Source organism: Procambarus clarkii, chromosome 14 (assembly GCF_040958095.1).
Source record: "Procambarus clarkii isolate CNS0578487 chromosome 14, FALCON_Pclarkii_2.0, whole genome shotgun sequence".
In the NCBI taxonomy this organism is placed as follows: Eukaryota; Metazoa; Arthropoda; class Malacostraca; order Decapoda; family Cambaridae; genus Procambarus; species Procambarus clarkii.
Genome location: NC_091163.1, coordinates 35,641,453 through 35,656,969, shown reverse-complemented (window position 1 = coordinate 35,656,969; position 15,517 = coordinate 35,641,453). Strand labels below are relative to the sequence as shown.

Sequence of the window (15,517 nt, the reverse complement as noted above, 5' to 3'; positions counted from 1 at the left end):
GGACACAACTCCATAACCCCACGGGATTGACAGATGCCTACACAATAGGTATTTTATAATATAATTTGTAAAATATCATGTTGTATTTATGTTTGATTAAAAGTTTTAAAGCACTATACAACAGTTTCGCTTTGATCAGGTGCATCATGGATGATAAGACAGCCACCTCCCGACACTCGCCTCGGTGACTGCTTAGATGAATAATCCTCACTTAATCGAACATTTCTATGTTCCACTAAACAATTTGTACCAAATATAATGTGTTGAGACAATCAGAAATTCAAGAGAACAGGGTTCATTGAGAGTGAGAATGTGATGTATAAAGCAGTCAGAGAAGAAGAAGACCTTGAAGGTTTTGTCTGAACATTTAATATTTTCTTCTACCACCTCTAATTTGTTATTTTGATTATATTCTATTAATACAGAAAATAAAGACTACAATTAAAGAGAAAGTTGTACAAAAAACACTCTCAATTTACTTGTTAATTCTATGGAACTATGTGCCTTAGGTGTCTTGAAATGCCACAGATAGAAGTTTTCTTTTGAGGCTGCCATCACATAACTGTTTGTCATAGCCAGATAGTGTGGCTCTATATCTATGTACTTGCCTGAAAAAAAACAAAAGACAAAACAAATTAGGATAAAAACATGTAAACTAGAACAGGCTACTTTTAACACAGAACTGTATATCATATATCTAACTTTATCAGATATGAGAAAAATTTGCAACTTAAAAAAACAACCGAATTGAGTGTAATGAAACATCTCTGTTTGCCTGGCCACAACACATGAAAGTCACAGCAGCCCTACGAGTCTTTATTAGACTACTGACGACCAGTGCCAGAACCTGGCACCCCCACCTCACACAGAAGCAGGGAGCAGGGGACTCTTTATAATCACCCTCACCATAGCAAACATCTACAACATGATGACCAAGCCACACACCACAAGATGAAGAAACGACGATGTTTTGGTCCGTCCTGGACCATTATGGAGTCCTTATACTATTTGATAATGGTCCAGGACAGACCAAAACGTCATAGTTTCTTCATCTTCTGGTGTGTGGGTTTGGTCTTCATATCTTCAGCCACGTTATTGTGACACGTCGTCTGCATCCAGAACATGGCAAAACAAAACAGACAGCTGCAAGGTTCACATAGAAAAGAAAACAGAAGCAGCAAAGAACTGTGAACGATCCATCCAGTAGTCAGCTCAGCCCCCCTTATCCCCCCCCCTCACCACCTAGTACGGCTGACAAAGTAACAGGTGGCAGCACTCCAGGAGCTGCTAGCTCCCATGTCAACACTATTCAGTCCAAAGGCTAAGACAACCAAATGATGCAACTGGAAAGGGGAAGAAAGCCCAGGGAACCACTAAGATCCAAAACCAGAGAAATGTTTCATTAGAGTCAACACTGGTTTTCTGGAGAGGTGGAACAGTGGCTTCTATAAGTTAACTAACCACAACTAGGTGAGTAAAGAGAATAAAAAAACCAGGACTTACCAGGGAGGAGAATGAAGATTAATCTCATGAAGAAGAGAACCTGAACCCAATAAAATGCAATACAAGCCTGACGGGGGATCAGGAACAGCGACCAGGTAACGAGCCACCAGGATCCCGGTCGAACGCCAAAACCAGAGCCAAGAAATTAGAAAAGAACAATGATGAAATAAATACAAAACCCCTCCTCATACAAAAGGCAATGGACCAGGAAAGGAGCCACAATCCCCTCAGAACCCTAAGACCTTTAAAGGGCATAAAGAAGGCATCAACAAGGGAGGCCTCTGAATCCCAGGAACACATCAGGAATATCCCAGGGAAAATAAAGAAGTGAAGGAAGGGAAAGTAGGCTATAGTCTTCATGAAATCTCCAAAGAGCACAACCCCCAAATCTGCTTCTAGCAACTCCAGACCTGATGGTGTCTGTGGGTCCACAGCCAAGTTACTTAGGAGCTGAAATTAAGGACAGAATCTGAGAGCTGACTGAACAGGAGCTGGGTGAACCAGCCTGGACAAAGCAGAAGCAACGGCCAAAGCCAGCAATTGTCCTCTCATGTTGGTGACAAAAACTTAGCAGGCTAGTTCTGAAAAATATTTGTTAGTAGTACAGTATACTGTAAATAGAAATTAGAAGCTATGCATACAATGATCAAAATACTGTTAAAAAGATATATGTGCACCACTTACTGTCAACAGGTGTTCCAATGGCATTACAAATGATGAGACCAAACTGTCCCGAACCATCGTCTGTGCGAACTGCCAGTACACAGTGCTCTCCGGAGGATGTCATTCCCATCAAGAACTTGATATGTTTGATAAAATGCTGGCGAGAAGATTTAGACACAAGTATTAATAACACCACCACTGAATTACATGTCATCACTTACTAATAACTGCCAAAACTTGTAGCTCAAACTACCTAGCTAGTGCTAACAAACTACCTAGCAAGTGCTAACAAACTACCTAGCTAGTGCTAGCAAACTACCTAGCAAGTGCTAACAAACTACCTAGCAAGTGCTAACAAACTACCTAGCTAGTGCTAGCAAACTACCTAGCAAGTGCTAACAAACTACCTAGCTAGTGCTAGCAAACTACCTAGCTAGTGCTAACAAACTACCTAGCTAGTGCTAACAAACTACCTAGCAAGTGCTAACAAACTACCTAGCAAGTGCTAACAAACTACCTAGCAAGTGCTAACAAACTACCTAGCTAGTGCTAGCAAACTACCTAGCAAGTGCTAACAAACTACCTAGCTAGTGCTAGCAAACTACCTAGCTAGTGCTAACAAACTACCTAGCTAGTGCTAACAAACTACCTAGCAAGTGCTAACAAACTACCTAGCTAGTGCTAACAAACTACCTAGCAAGTGCTAACAAACTACCTAGCTAGTGCTAGCAAACTACCTAGCTAGTGCTAACAAACTACCTAGCAAGTGCTAACAAACTACCTAGCAAGTGCTAACAAACTACCTAGCTAGTGCTAGCAAACTACCTAGCTAGTGCTAACAAACTACCTAGCAAGTGCTAACAAACTACCTAGCAAGTGCTAACAAACTACCTAGCTAGTGCTAACAAACTACCTAGCAAGTGCTAACAAACTACCTAGCAAGTGCTAACAAACTACCTAGCTAGTGCTAGCAAACTACCTAGCTAGTGCTAACAAACTACCTAGCTAGTGCTAACAAACTACCTAGCAAGTGTTAACAAACTACCTAGCAAGTGCTAACAAACTACCTAGCAAGTGCTAACTACCTAGCTAGTGCCAGCAAACTACCTAGCAAGTGCTAACAAACTACCTAGCAAGTGTTAACAAACTACCTAGCAAGTGTTAACAAACTACCTAGCAAGTGCTAACAAACTACCTAGCTAGTGCTAGCAAACTACCTAGCTAGTGCTAACAAACTACCTAGCAAGTGCTAACAAACTACCTAGCTAGTGCTAACAAACTACCTAGCTAGTGCTAACAAATTACCTAGCTAGTGCTAACAAACTACCTAGCTAGTGCTAACAAACTACCTAGCAAGTGCTAACAAACTACCTAGCAAGTGCTAACAAACTACCTAGCTAGTGCTAACAAACTACCTAGCAAGTGCTAACAAACTACCTAGCAAGTGCTAACAAACTACCTAGCTAGTGCTAACAAACTACCTAGCTAGTGCTAACAAACTACCTAGCTAGTGCTAACAAACTACCTAGCTAGTGCTAACAAACTACCTAGCAAGTGTTAACAAACTACCTAGCAAGTGCTAACTACCTAGCAAGTGCTAACTACCTAGCAAGTGCTAACAAACTACCTAGCTAGTGCTAACAAACTACCTAGCAAGTGCTAACAAACTACCTAGCAAGTGCTAACTACCTAGCAAGTGCTAACAAACTACCTAGCAAGTGCTAACTACCTAGCAAGTGCTAACAAACTACCTAGCAAGTGCTAACAAACTACCTAGCAAGTGCTAACTACCTAGCAAGTGCTAACAAACTACCTAGCAAGTGTTAACAAACTACCTAGCAAGTGCTAACAAACTACCTAGCAAGTGTTAACAAACTACCTAGCAAGTGCTAACAAACTACCTAGCAAGTGCTAACAAACTACCTAGCTAGTGCTAACAAACTACCTAGCAAGTGTTAACAAACTACCTAGCAAGTGCTAACTACCTAGCAAGTGCTAACTACCTAGCAAGTGCTAACTACCTAGCAAGTGCTAACAAACTACCTAGCAAGTGCTAACTACCTAGCAAGTGCTAACAAACTACCTAGCTAGTGCTAACAAACTACCTAGCTAGTGCTAACAAACTACCTAGCAAGTGCTAACAAACTACCTGGCAAGTGCTAACAAACTACCTAGCTAGTGCTAACAAACTACCTAACAAGTGCTAACAAACTACCTAGCTAGTGCTAACAAACTACCTAGCAAGTGCTAACAAACTACCTGGCAAGTGCTAACAAACTACCTAGCTAGTGCTAACAAACTACCTAGCAAGTGCTAACAAACTACCTGGCAAGTGCTAACAAACTACCTAGCTAGTGCTATCAAACTACCTAACAAGTGCTAACAAACTACCTAGCTAGTGCTAACTACCTAGCAAGTACTAATAAACTACCTGGCTAGTGTTAACTACCTAGTTAGTGCTAGCAGACTACCAAGCAGGTGTTAACAAACTACTTAGCTAGTGCTAAAACACTACTTAGCTAGTGTTAACAAACTAGTCCAGAAACCATCTTTGGGGTAACATAGGTTCTATCAATGAACAATATTGGTAACTTCTGAAGACGCATCTCAGTGTTGTTTGTAGTTAGAAATGGAATATTTAACATGTATAACGTCACTAAAACTATAGCCATGTTCTCTTGAACTTGATACTGTCATCTCTCCTGTGAGAAACGAAGCACATGTGGGGGAAGGATTCTTAATAAAGTGGTAGCAGATTTAAAGCCATTGCAAGAAGATATAGTACACATGCGCGTCTGATGAGCAAATCGAGTCGGAGAGTTAGTAAGAGCCTAGATATTACCTCTGGCTTTGATGTGTAATGCAAAGCTACAAAGAGAATGTATTTAAAGGCATGATGATGACCAAACAGCACACCAGAACATGAAGAGACAACAACAACTTTTCGGTCCGTCCAGGACCATTATCAAGTTGATTGTCAACTTGATAACGATCCAGGACGAAGCAAATCATCGTCATCTTCTGGTGTGTGGTTTGGTCATCATATCTTCAGCCAGGTTATTGTGACTCGTCTGCATATTTAAAGACAGTTCATCACCCACCTCATTATTGCGTGTATCCCAAAACGTTACACAAGCCTCCGAACGCTCAGGTTTCGTATATGTATACACAACCGTGTTGGCAAAAAAACACCATCGGTAGTCTGGACGGATATTGGCAAAGTAGATGAAGGAGTCGACGGCCAATGCAATCCGAAGTGATCCACCCTCCCAGGAACAAGCAGTAATTTGCTTTCCGGGCACTTTTAGGGTTCGCAGATGCTGCAATGAGAATATATTTGTGTAAATCATATAAACAAAGCATTAATACCAATGTCACATCTATGGTGCATTAAACATGTTCTTATCCACTACACCATTAAACATTTATGCATTATAGTAATACAGTGTAATCAATGTTCCACTACAGCTAGCTATGAAGACTTCTCTTTGGTCTCTCTCCATAAGTATAGAAAGCTTTAGTGCTGGGATTTCAGCCCATTTCTCTTGATCTGCCTCTTCATAAAAATGGCTGGTCCACTCATTTGTCTCTGTTCACCTAGCAGTAAATAATTGGTAATTGTTGTGAGTTACCTCTTTTGCACAAGAGGACCTCACACCTAATGCCTTTGGCTGGATGACCAGTACTGTACAGTTCTGCATTCTGCAACACAATGAGATTTATGATGTCTTTAGCAGCAATCTTCAGTCTTGCTGTAGACTTCTTTCCCATCTGTTAGGTCTGAGAGTGATTTGTGGTCTTTAGTATTGCTTATGTTAGATTCATATTATTAGGAGGATTCTTTTTTGTTTTCAATTACTTCATGTCTTTTACCTTATGTTGATACATGGAAGGGAAGGGAAGGGAAATATCAAGGGAAAGCACCAAGCCATTACGACTATATAGTACTGGGAAGGGGTCAGGATAAGGATTTGGGATGGGACTGGGAAAATGAATGGTGCCCAACCACTTGGACGGTCTATAAAGTAATCGCCGACCTGCATGAAGCAAGACTGTCGCTTTACCGCCCAGCCCAAGTGATTGGAGTTTAAATGGAAGCATGTAGCTTTTTTGTGGAATAAAGAAATAAGAAAGATATGGTCTTCTAATTCCACCCTAACCTTAACATTTCTTGACTAACCATCATCAGTTACAATAATAATAATAATAACAACAATGCAGATCATATTAATGTGATGTATCAACAAAAAAAATCAGCAGGAACCAAAAGGAGGATCCGAACATGCACCCTGGGTACTCCCAAGCCCACACCTTAAACCACTGGACCATAATACACTGTAAAGTAATGCAACTTGAGATTCAACTGAATCCTCTAGGGTTCCCGAGGCATCAACCTGATACCAAATCAAGGTTTTACACATTACAAGCATGCACTCACATTACCCACATGAGAACAGAAGATGCTTTTTTACCCACAGAGTTATTAACCCATGGAACTGCTTATCTGCTGAAGCCCTAAATGCCAAAACTCTGTTAACGTTTAAAGTACAGCTGGAATAGATCATCAAGGCAAATGGGGGGAACTTTCGACAAGCCACCAGCGTCCTGTCCTCGTCAAGGCCACTAGTGTTAGTTGCTCTCAAATAAACTCAGGTAAGTACTCTGGCGTGGAATAGGAGTCCCCTCCCCCCAGGGTCCAGGTTCGAATCGCCCCGCAAGGCTCCAACCTCTTTTCTCAATAACGACGACAATAATATTTTATTGATAAAAATACAGAGGATCAGACCACAATGGTTACTTAGTAAGCTACAGTATTTATATGTCACATATAGTCAATAATTATGCAAGACACACTGGAAATTGTTTTGCAAATTTTACCTCACCAAAGGGAGTATAAAACTGGACAACATTGCAATCCTTCTCGCCTATGCCTGAGAGATGAAGGATGCCAGCCACTGCCATCACGCTTCCATCGTGATTCCACTGACACGCGCACACACTCATCCCGGTGTCTATCAGGACAGGTACTGAAATAATAGTGTATCAAGTGTAAACAGAGAAGAAGTCAAAAACACGGCTGAAAACAAATAACCCAACATACAATGTAGGAATGGCACAAACAAATGCAAAAAAAACATGAACCAGGCCTATTCTATAAATTTATTAAAAGCAAATTACATGCAAAGGATAAACTCTAGAGGTCAAATATTGGGAACAGATGCACAGAGAACAATAAGGAAATGTGCAAAACATTAAATGAACAGTTCTAAAGTGAGTTTGTACATGATGAGGTTTTCAGAGAACAAGACACAATACGGATTTCAGAGAGCAATGTACCAGTAAGTGTCTAGAGATGAAGTAGAAACCACTTTTTTTGCACTCAGACTACACCTGAGACACCCAGATTGGAGTCTCACCATGAGTTCTTAGGGAATGCAGAGCCGAGTTGAGCATTCCACTCCAAATCATTTTTCAGGCCTCTTTAAAAACAGAAATCTTAGCAGATACAGTATATGGAAAAAGCCAAACATAGTCTTAATCTACAAAACCCACAAAATTACAGACATGATTTGCTGACAAACGTGGTACTCAAACACTAGAAAACCAATGAGGGCAGTATTCAGAGGCACTATATTTTATATATACAAGAGTTCTTACATTCTTGTTTAGCCACTTATATAGACTGATATAGACTTACATAGACTGGAGAAATGTAGTACCACAAAGTGGTACTGAAGTGGAGTACCACAGGGTACTCCACCAGCACCAGTTCAAGCACTGGTAATGTTCAATGTCTCTATAAAAAACCAGAGGTAATACAGAATTATTTGAACATGTTTGGTGATGCTAAAGTGCTAGGGAAGATAAAGAGATTTAGACAACTGTTGTGCCCTTCAAGATGACCTGGACAAAATAAGTGTATGGACTAACACTTGGCAGATGGAATTCAACGTGAACAAACTGTGATCACCATGTGGTATATAACCAAACCATGATACATCTGACCACCTCTGGTCAGATGTATCATGGTTAGGTTATATACCATATGTATATGGTTATACATGTGGTATGTAACATGGTTAGGTAATATACCATGATACAAGATGTATAATCTAACCATGTACATACCACATGTATAACCATATACATATGGTATATAACCTAACCATGATACATCTGACCAGAGGTGGTCAGATGTATCATGGTTGGGTTATATACCACATGGTGATCACAGTTTGTCTCGTTACCTTCGAGTACCTAATTTTCTTTAAGCTGTTGTTTGGCTTGCTGTACACAGAGACAGAGTAGAATACTTTGAAACACTGAGGGCCCTTGACAATCACTGCCAGGGACGGCAACAACACATCAGCTAAAACAGACAGCAATATTCAGGTGATATTCAGGTGATATTCAGGTGGCACTACATTAAAAGTGAAAGCATGAAACTCTGCACAGAGAAAGAGATCTCAAGGAACAGGGTGTATCTGATTTTAGGATTGTCATCATCCCTAAATCAACAACAATGTGTTTTGAGAAACAACCAGTTTACTTAATCGGTCTACATAGAACTGGGTAGCGAAAAAGTACACATCCAGGCACTTTCGGGCCTGCGGACCGCTCCAAATAACAGCCTGTTGGGCCAAGCTCTCACAAGTCAAGCCTGGCCCTGGACCAGTTTTGGGGAGTAGAAGAACTTCCAAAACCCCATCCAGGTACAATCCAGGTACAAGTGTGGCCTGCCAACTCCCAGACTAATTATTTAGCCAGGACTTACCTAATTGTGCTCGCGGGGGTTGAGCTCTGGCTCTTTGGTCCTGCCTCTCAACTGTCAATCAACTGATGTACAGATTCTGTGCTGTTTAACTAGTATTAAAGATGACGTAAAGCTTTAAAACTAAATTCCCTTACCGTCATCACTCTCGTTGCGCATTATTTGCATCCTTCCATTATCATAACATATGGCTAGCGTGGGACAGTCTGGCTCGACATAGCCATTACGTCCATTGTACCACGTCAGGCCAACAACGACCGCCCCCAACCCCATACTACCCAAGCACTGGATGTTCAGTCGGCTCTGAAACATGCAATGACTATAAGAGTACAGAACCTACAATGCCATACACTGGAATTGGTATATACCAGTCATTACAAATTATATCCTGTCGAAAGAATATAATTATTTTATTCAAAATTTAAAACACACGTTAACTATAATTTATTACATATTGTTTCACTGTTAACATAGGATACATTGCTGACCTTTACTTTATAATTATGTAACATTATGAAACACACACTTACAATAAACACAAGTCTTAACAGATGAAAAGTCACAATAACGTGGCTGAAAAATTTTGACCAAACCACACACTAGAAATTGAAGAGACGACGACATTTCACGATCGACTTGATGATGGTCCAGGACGAACCGAAACGTTGTCGTCTTCAATTTTCAGTGTGTAGTTTAGTCAACAAGTGTTAACAAATTTAATGTTTTACCTCATAAAATTTATCTCATTACGCAAAATGTTTTTCAATGCGTTCATTTTACTATCAAAACCATAACCCAGTATGATCAAATTTTGAGGCTGTATGATAGGATCAGACCTACATCCCTGGACTTTCCAGCCACTTGCATTACCAGTGGACTGTTATGAGTTCAGTTCTTAGCGCACGTGTTTGCAGAGTCTAGCGATGCGTGTTCGATCTCATCATAAGGTCTCAATATTTTCTCTGAGATAAATAATGTTCTTGTGATATCACTGCGTATAAAACTGTACACTTACGACAAAACCTCCAGTATTATCATACACGTGTACTTCTCCATTGACAAGTGAGAAGAGCAGGAGGCTAGAATCAGGTGACCATTCAACACCCATCAGATGCTGGCCTTTCAGCTCCTTACCCCAGATACGATTCCCGTCCACACTTCCTACAATTACTGCGCCTGAGGGTACATGAAAATGAAAATATTTAATATACAAAACAATGAAACAAAATACTGTAAATGCCCTATGTATTACAGTATACTACAATTAGAATTTACATTTATTAAACAAATCTCCCTTTGTAATCTTTACAAAATTAAACTATGCATATACAGTGGTGAACATGTACAATATTACTCCATATTTTGTGTACTCTATGTATATATACTGCACAATTAGTGCTTATGTAAAACAGGTACAACATGATAACATTCGTTCATATTGGTTGAGGAGGACAGCCTTATTATCACTAATGGTAACATGCCTCATGATGGACCCCGTAGCACAGTAGTCTACATCCTTGACTCACAATTAAGGATACTGGGGTCAATCCCTGGGTGGGACAGATATTACTGGGCATGTTTTCTTTCATCCGATGCCTCCGTTCACCCAGCAGTAATAGTTATCCAGGTGTTATGCGACTGTTGTAAGTTACATCCTGGGAAGACCAGTAGTTGGCCCAAGGAAAGACCTCAATAAACCTAACAGGCTTCCTGTCCCCTACTATTCAAACTATAAAGTGAACATACACTAAAACACTGAGAGAAATTAAGCATCCCACTCTGAGCAGTCACCAGTCGGGGTCCACACACAACACTGCTTGAACACCTGGCTCTTGTCAAACTTTATCTCACCTTGGCAATGAACTTTACAAAAGTCTTGTGCTGTGAACATCATCATTGGGTTCACTGATATCTGAACCTTGTATATAGCCTTTATCTTGTTAGGCTCTTCTGTATCATATTATCATTAAATTAATTTAACTCCCCCTTTACCCCTCCTGGGGAGGGGGGAGCCGAGCAGACATGCGGCACAGCTCGTGTGACGTCATGCTTGTTTGTTCGTTTTCAATTGGGGAGTTCTGTCCACTTGTTTGTCTATTTTCGTCGTTTTTAACCAGAATAGGGGTTTGTTTTGAGGTGCTTACCTTTCAGGGTGCCTGTTCCAGTCAATGGCAAATATAGAATGCCTCAAAATCACATGTGGATTTCTTTAGGCCATTGCTCCTCGTGCCTCTCTGAGGGGGGGGGGGGCCAGGTTCTGGCTCGTAGTCCCAGATAGGCCTAGAACTCCATGCACATCGACTGATGCCAAAGTTAGGGATATCCATATCAGCCTGGATAGCTCCGGGGAGCCATAGGGGCTCCCCCACTCAGAAAAGGCTTTCGAGAGAGTTCAACATAAGTTGTTGTTCTGGAAACTGGAACATATTGGAGGGGTGACAGGTAAGCTTCTAACATGGATGAAAAATTTTCTGATAGCAAAATGAGGGCAGTAATCAGAGGCAATGTATCGGACTGGGGAAATGTCACAAGTGGAGTACCATAGGGTTCAGTTATTGCATTGGTGACGTTCATTGTCTACATATATGATCTGCCAGATGGAATACAGAATTATATGAACATGTTAGCTGATGATGCTAAGATAATAGGAAAGATAAGAAACTTAGATGATTGTCATGCCCTTCAAGAAGACCTGGACAAAATAGGTATATGGAGCACCACTTGGCAAATGGAATTTAATGTGCATAAATGCCATGTTATGGAATGTGGAATAGGAGAATATAGACCCCACACAACCTATATATTATGTGGAAAATCTTTGAAGACTTCTGATAAAGAAAGAAAGAAAAAGCTCTAGGGGTTGTTCTAGATAGAAAACTGAACACCACATTAAGAACATTGTGCGAGGAGCCTATGCTACGCTTTCAAACTTCAGAATTACTTTTAAATACATGGATGGCAAAAATACTATAGAAATTGTGCACGACTTTTATTAGACCAAAGCTGGAATATGCAGTGGTTGTATGGTGCCCATATCTTAAGAAGCACATCAACAAACTGGAAAAGGTGCAACGACATGCCACTAAGTGGTTCCCAGAACTGAAGGGCAAGAGCTACGAGGAGGGGTTTAGAGGTATTAAATATGCCAAAACTAGAAGATAGAAGAAAAAGAGGAGATATGATCACTATATACAAGATAGTAACAGGAATCAATAAAATTGATAGAAGTTCCAGGTCTTCCTGAGACCTGGAACTTCGAGAACAAGAGGTTATAGAATTAAACTAATTAAACAAAGCAGCTGAAGAAATATAAGAAAATTCACTTTTGTAAACAGAGTGGTAGACGGTTGGAACAAGTTAGGTGAGAAGGTGGTGGAGACCAAGACCGTCAGTAGTTTCAAAGCGTTATATGACAAAGAGTGCTGGGAAGACGGGACACCACGAGCGTAGCTCTCATCCTGTAACTACACTTAGGTAATTACACTCAGGTAATTACAGGAACAGAGCTACCTACTACACTTAAAACTTGCTCATCTTCTTTAATTTATCATAATAATTGATAGTGTCCAGTGTGAGTGTGTTTTTATACATGAACTGTATATCACTAAACCAAAATATATCTTTACAGTGTGAGTTTATTTTAAATCAAGAAACTGTGTAGCAATACACCAAAATACATTTGCAGGCTAGAGTAAAAGCTGTAATTACAAACCATCCTCATATACAATACAAATCTTCTGTCCTTCAGTGTTCCACGCCATGCCTCGCACCACAGACTTATTACGATTGTTGATCATTTCTTCGTACCACGAACCCTGAAAGGATACAATATATTGTTGAATATCTCGCTTCCTATTGTCAACAACAGGAGGCCTGTATTTAGGCCTATCAAGGACCCCCCCCCCACTAGGTCAACTACTGACCTATGATACTCTCAACTTGCCCCAGGTGAGTGAGTGAGTGAGGTGGGTGGCTGGCCAGTACCACTGGTGATCTGGGCTACCATCTGGTGGCAGTTGGGTGCATCAAGGTTAGGGTTGTTCACCCTAGGCAACGATCATTTGCACGAGTTTTTCTCAGAGTTTACTTCTTTGTTTAATCATTCACACTATGTGTAAATACAGGTAGCATCACAGAGAAACACGCACTACCACACTCCACTAGTCACAGTAACACACCACAGCTTTGTAATATGTATTATGATCCTTGTCAATTATCATAAACATTACAAATACATTCACTGCCTCCATACAAATAGCTTTGACTCAGTCTTGTCCCTTACCACATCCCTTGTGTTGTCTACATTCAATCATCACATCCAGACTCACTCACCATCTCCGCCAGTCTTTCTTCCCGTCTTCCCCGCTCCCGTCTATGCAAGGGGGCGGGCCCAAACATTCCTCCATGTTCATACTGCACCTTTTCCCCCATCTATGCAAGGGGGCGGGCCCTAACACTCCTCCGTGTTCATACTGCACCTTTTCCCCCATCTATGCAAGGGGGCGGGCCCAAACATTCCTCTGTGTTCATACTGCACCTTTTCCCCCCATCTATGCAAGGGGGCGGGCCCTAACACTCCTCCGTGTTCATACTGCACCTTTCCCCCCATCTATGCAAGGGGGCGGGCCCTAACACTCCTCCGTGTTCATACTGCACCTTTTCCCCCATCTATGCAAGGGGGCGGGCCCAAACATTCCTCTGTGTTCATACTGCACCTTTTCCCCCCATCTATGCAAGGGGGCGGGCCCAAACATTCCTCCATGTTCATACTGCACCTTTTCCCCCCATCTATGCAAGGGGGCGGGCCCTAACACTCCTCCGTGTTCATACTGCACCTTTTCCCCCATCTATGCAAGGGGGCGGGCCCAAACATTCCTCCGTGTTCATACTGCACCTTTTCCCCGCATCTATGCAAGGGGGCGGGCCCTAACACTCCTCCGTGTTCATACTGCACCTTTTCCCCCATCTAAGCAAGGGGGCGGGCCCAAACATTCCTCCGTGCTCATACTGCACCTTTTCCCCGCATCTATGCAAGAGGGCGGGCCCAAACATTCCTCCGTGTTCATACTGCACCTTTTCCCCGCATCTATGCAAGGGGGCGGGCCCTAACACTCCTCCGTGTTCATACTGCACCTTTTCCCCCATCTATGCAAGGGGGCGGGCCCAAACATTCCTCCGTGTTCATACTGCACCTTTTCCCCGCATCTATGCAAGGGGGCGGGCCCAAACACTCCTCCGTGTTCATACTGCACCTTTTCCCCCATCTATGCAAGGGGGCGGGCCCTAACACTCCTCCGTGTTCATACTGCACCTTTTCCCCGCATCTATGCAAGGGGGCGGGCCCTAACACTCCTCCGTGTTCATACTGCACCTTTTCCCCCATCTATGCAAGGGGGCGGGCCCTAACACTCCTCCGTGTTCATACTGCACCTTTTCCCCCATCTATGCAAGGGGGCGGGCCCTAACACTCCTCCGTGTTCATACTGCACCTTTTCCCCCATCTATGCAAGGGGGCGGGCCCAAACATTCCTCTGTGTTCATACTGCACCTTTTCCCCCCATCTATGCAAGGGGGCGGGCCCTAACACTCCTCCGTGTTCATACTGCACCTTTCCCCCCATCTATGCAAGGGGGCGGGCCCTAACACTCCTCCGTGTTCATACTGCACCTTTTCCCCCATCTATGCAAGGGGGCGGGCCCAAACATTCCTCTGTGTTCATACTGCACCTTTTCCCCCCATCTATGCAAGGGGGCGGGCCCTAACACTCCTCCGTGTTCATACTGCACCTTTCCCCCCATCTATGCAAGGGGGTGGGCCCTAACACTCCTCCGTGTTCATACTGCACCAAACTCCAAAATAGGTGTACAGACGGCAAGAGTCAAACATTGCCCTCTGATGAGATTATCCTCATATTCGGGAGTGATGTTTACAATATTCAAAGGCTCAATATTTGGAGTTTAACTGTGTTACAATCTAAATTTAGTCTCACCTTGTAGAGCATCCATACAATAATGAGGCCGCTCTGGTCGGATGACGTCAGCTTCTGATGAGATTCATTCCAAGTAACAACTTGAATTGTTCCAGTATGACCCTCAAGAGTTTGGTTCATGGACAGATTTGAGGGAGCTGCTAAACCCTTAATCTTTGCATCCTTACCTACAAGTGTATAATTCATATTAAGGAATGGAATCAAATTCACTGCTGTCACCTGGTGGTGGGAAACAAAAGTAAACAAATGAGGTGATTGATGTTCATCAAAGTCTGTCAGTGGCAGTCACACAGTAGCGTATCTGGAGTTTACCTTGAGTCACTTCCAATAGTTCGTCTATTTCCCATTCAGACATGGGGGCCAGGCTTGTCTTTTGTGATAATTTCATCTAAAAGACAGTTGCTTGGAGCAACCCACAGGAACACAAATCCATTATAACCTAGTTTATCCATCACTTCCTGCAGGAAGTTGTCTAATTGACTCTTGAACACATCCACTTTTGTTCCAGTAGTATTTATTTACCTGGTAATTTTGTTTGTTTGGGAAAGGGGGAGGGGAAGATCAAAGAGCAATTGTAGGAAGCACTGAGA

The 15,517-nt window shown here is 42.1% G+C and overlaps 1 protein-coding gene across 1 annotated transcript in view; it reads right to left on the bottom strand.

The window, feature by feature from the left end:
- LOC138364603 (WD repeat-containing protein 35-like) overlaps positions 1-15,517 on the bottom strand; it is a 57,095-nt gene that overhangs the window by 37,617 nt on the left and 3,961 nt on the right. The window contains 8 exon segments of the mRNA XM_069324465.1: positions 480-608; positions 2,188-2,323; positions 5,268-5,486; positions 7,045-7,193; positions 9,076-9,241; positions 9,954-10,114; positions 12,651-12,753; positions 14,928-15,094. Coding sequence (XP_069180566.1) covers positions 480-608; positions 2,188-2,323; positions 5,268-5,486; positions 7,045-7,193; positions 9,076-9,241; positions 9,954-10,114; positions 12,651-12,753; positions 14,928-15,094 — 1,230 coding nt within the window.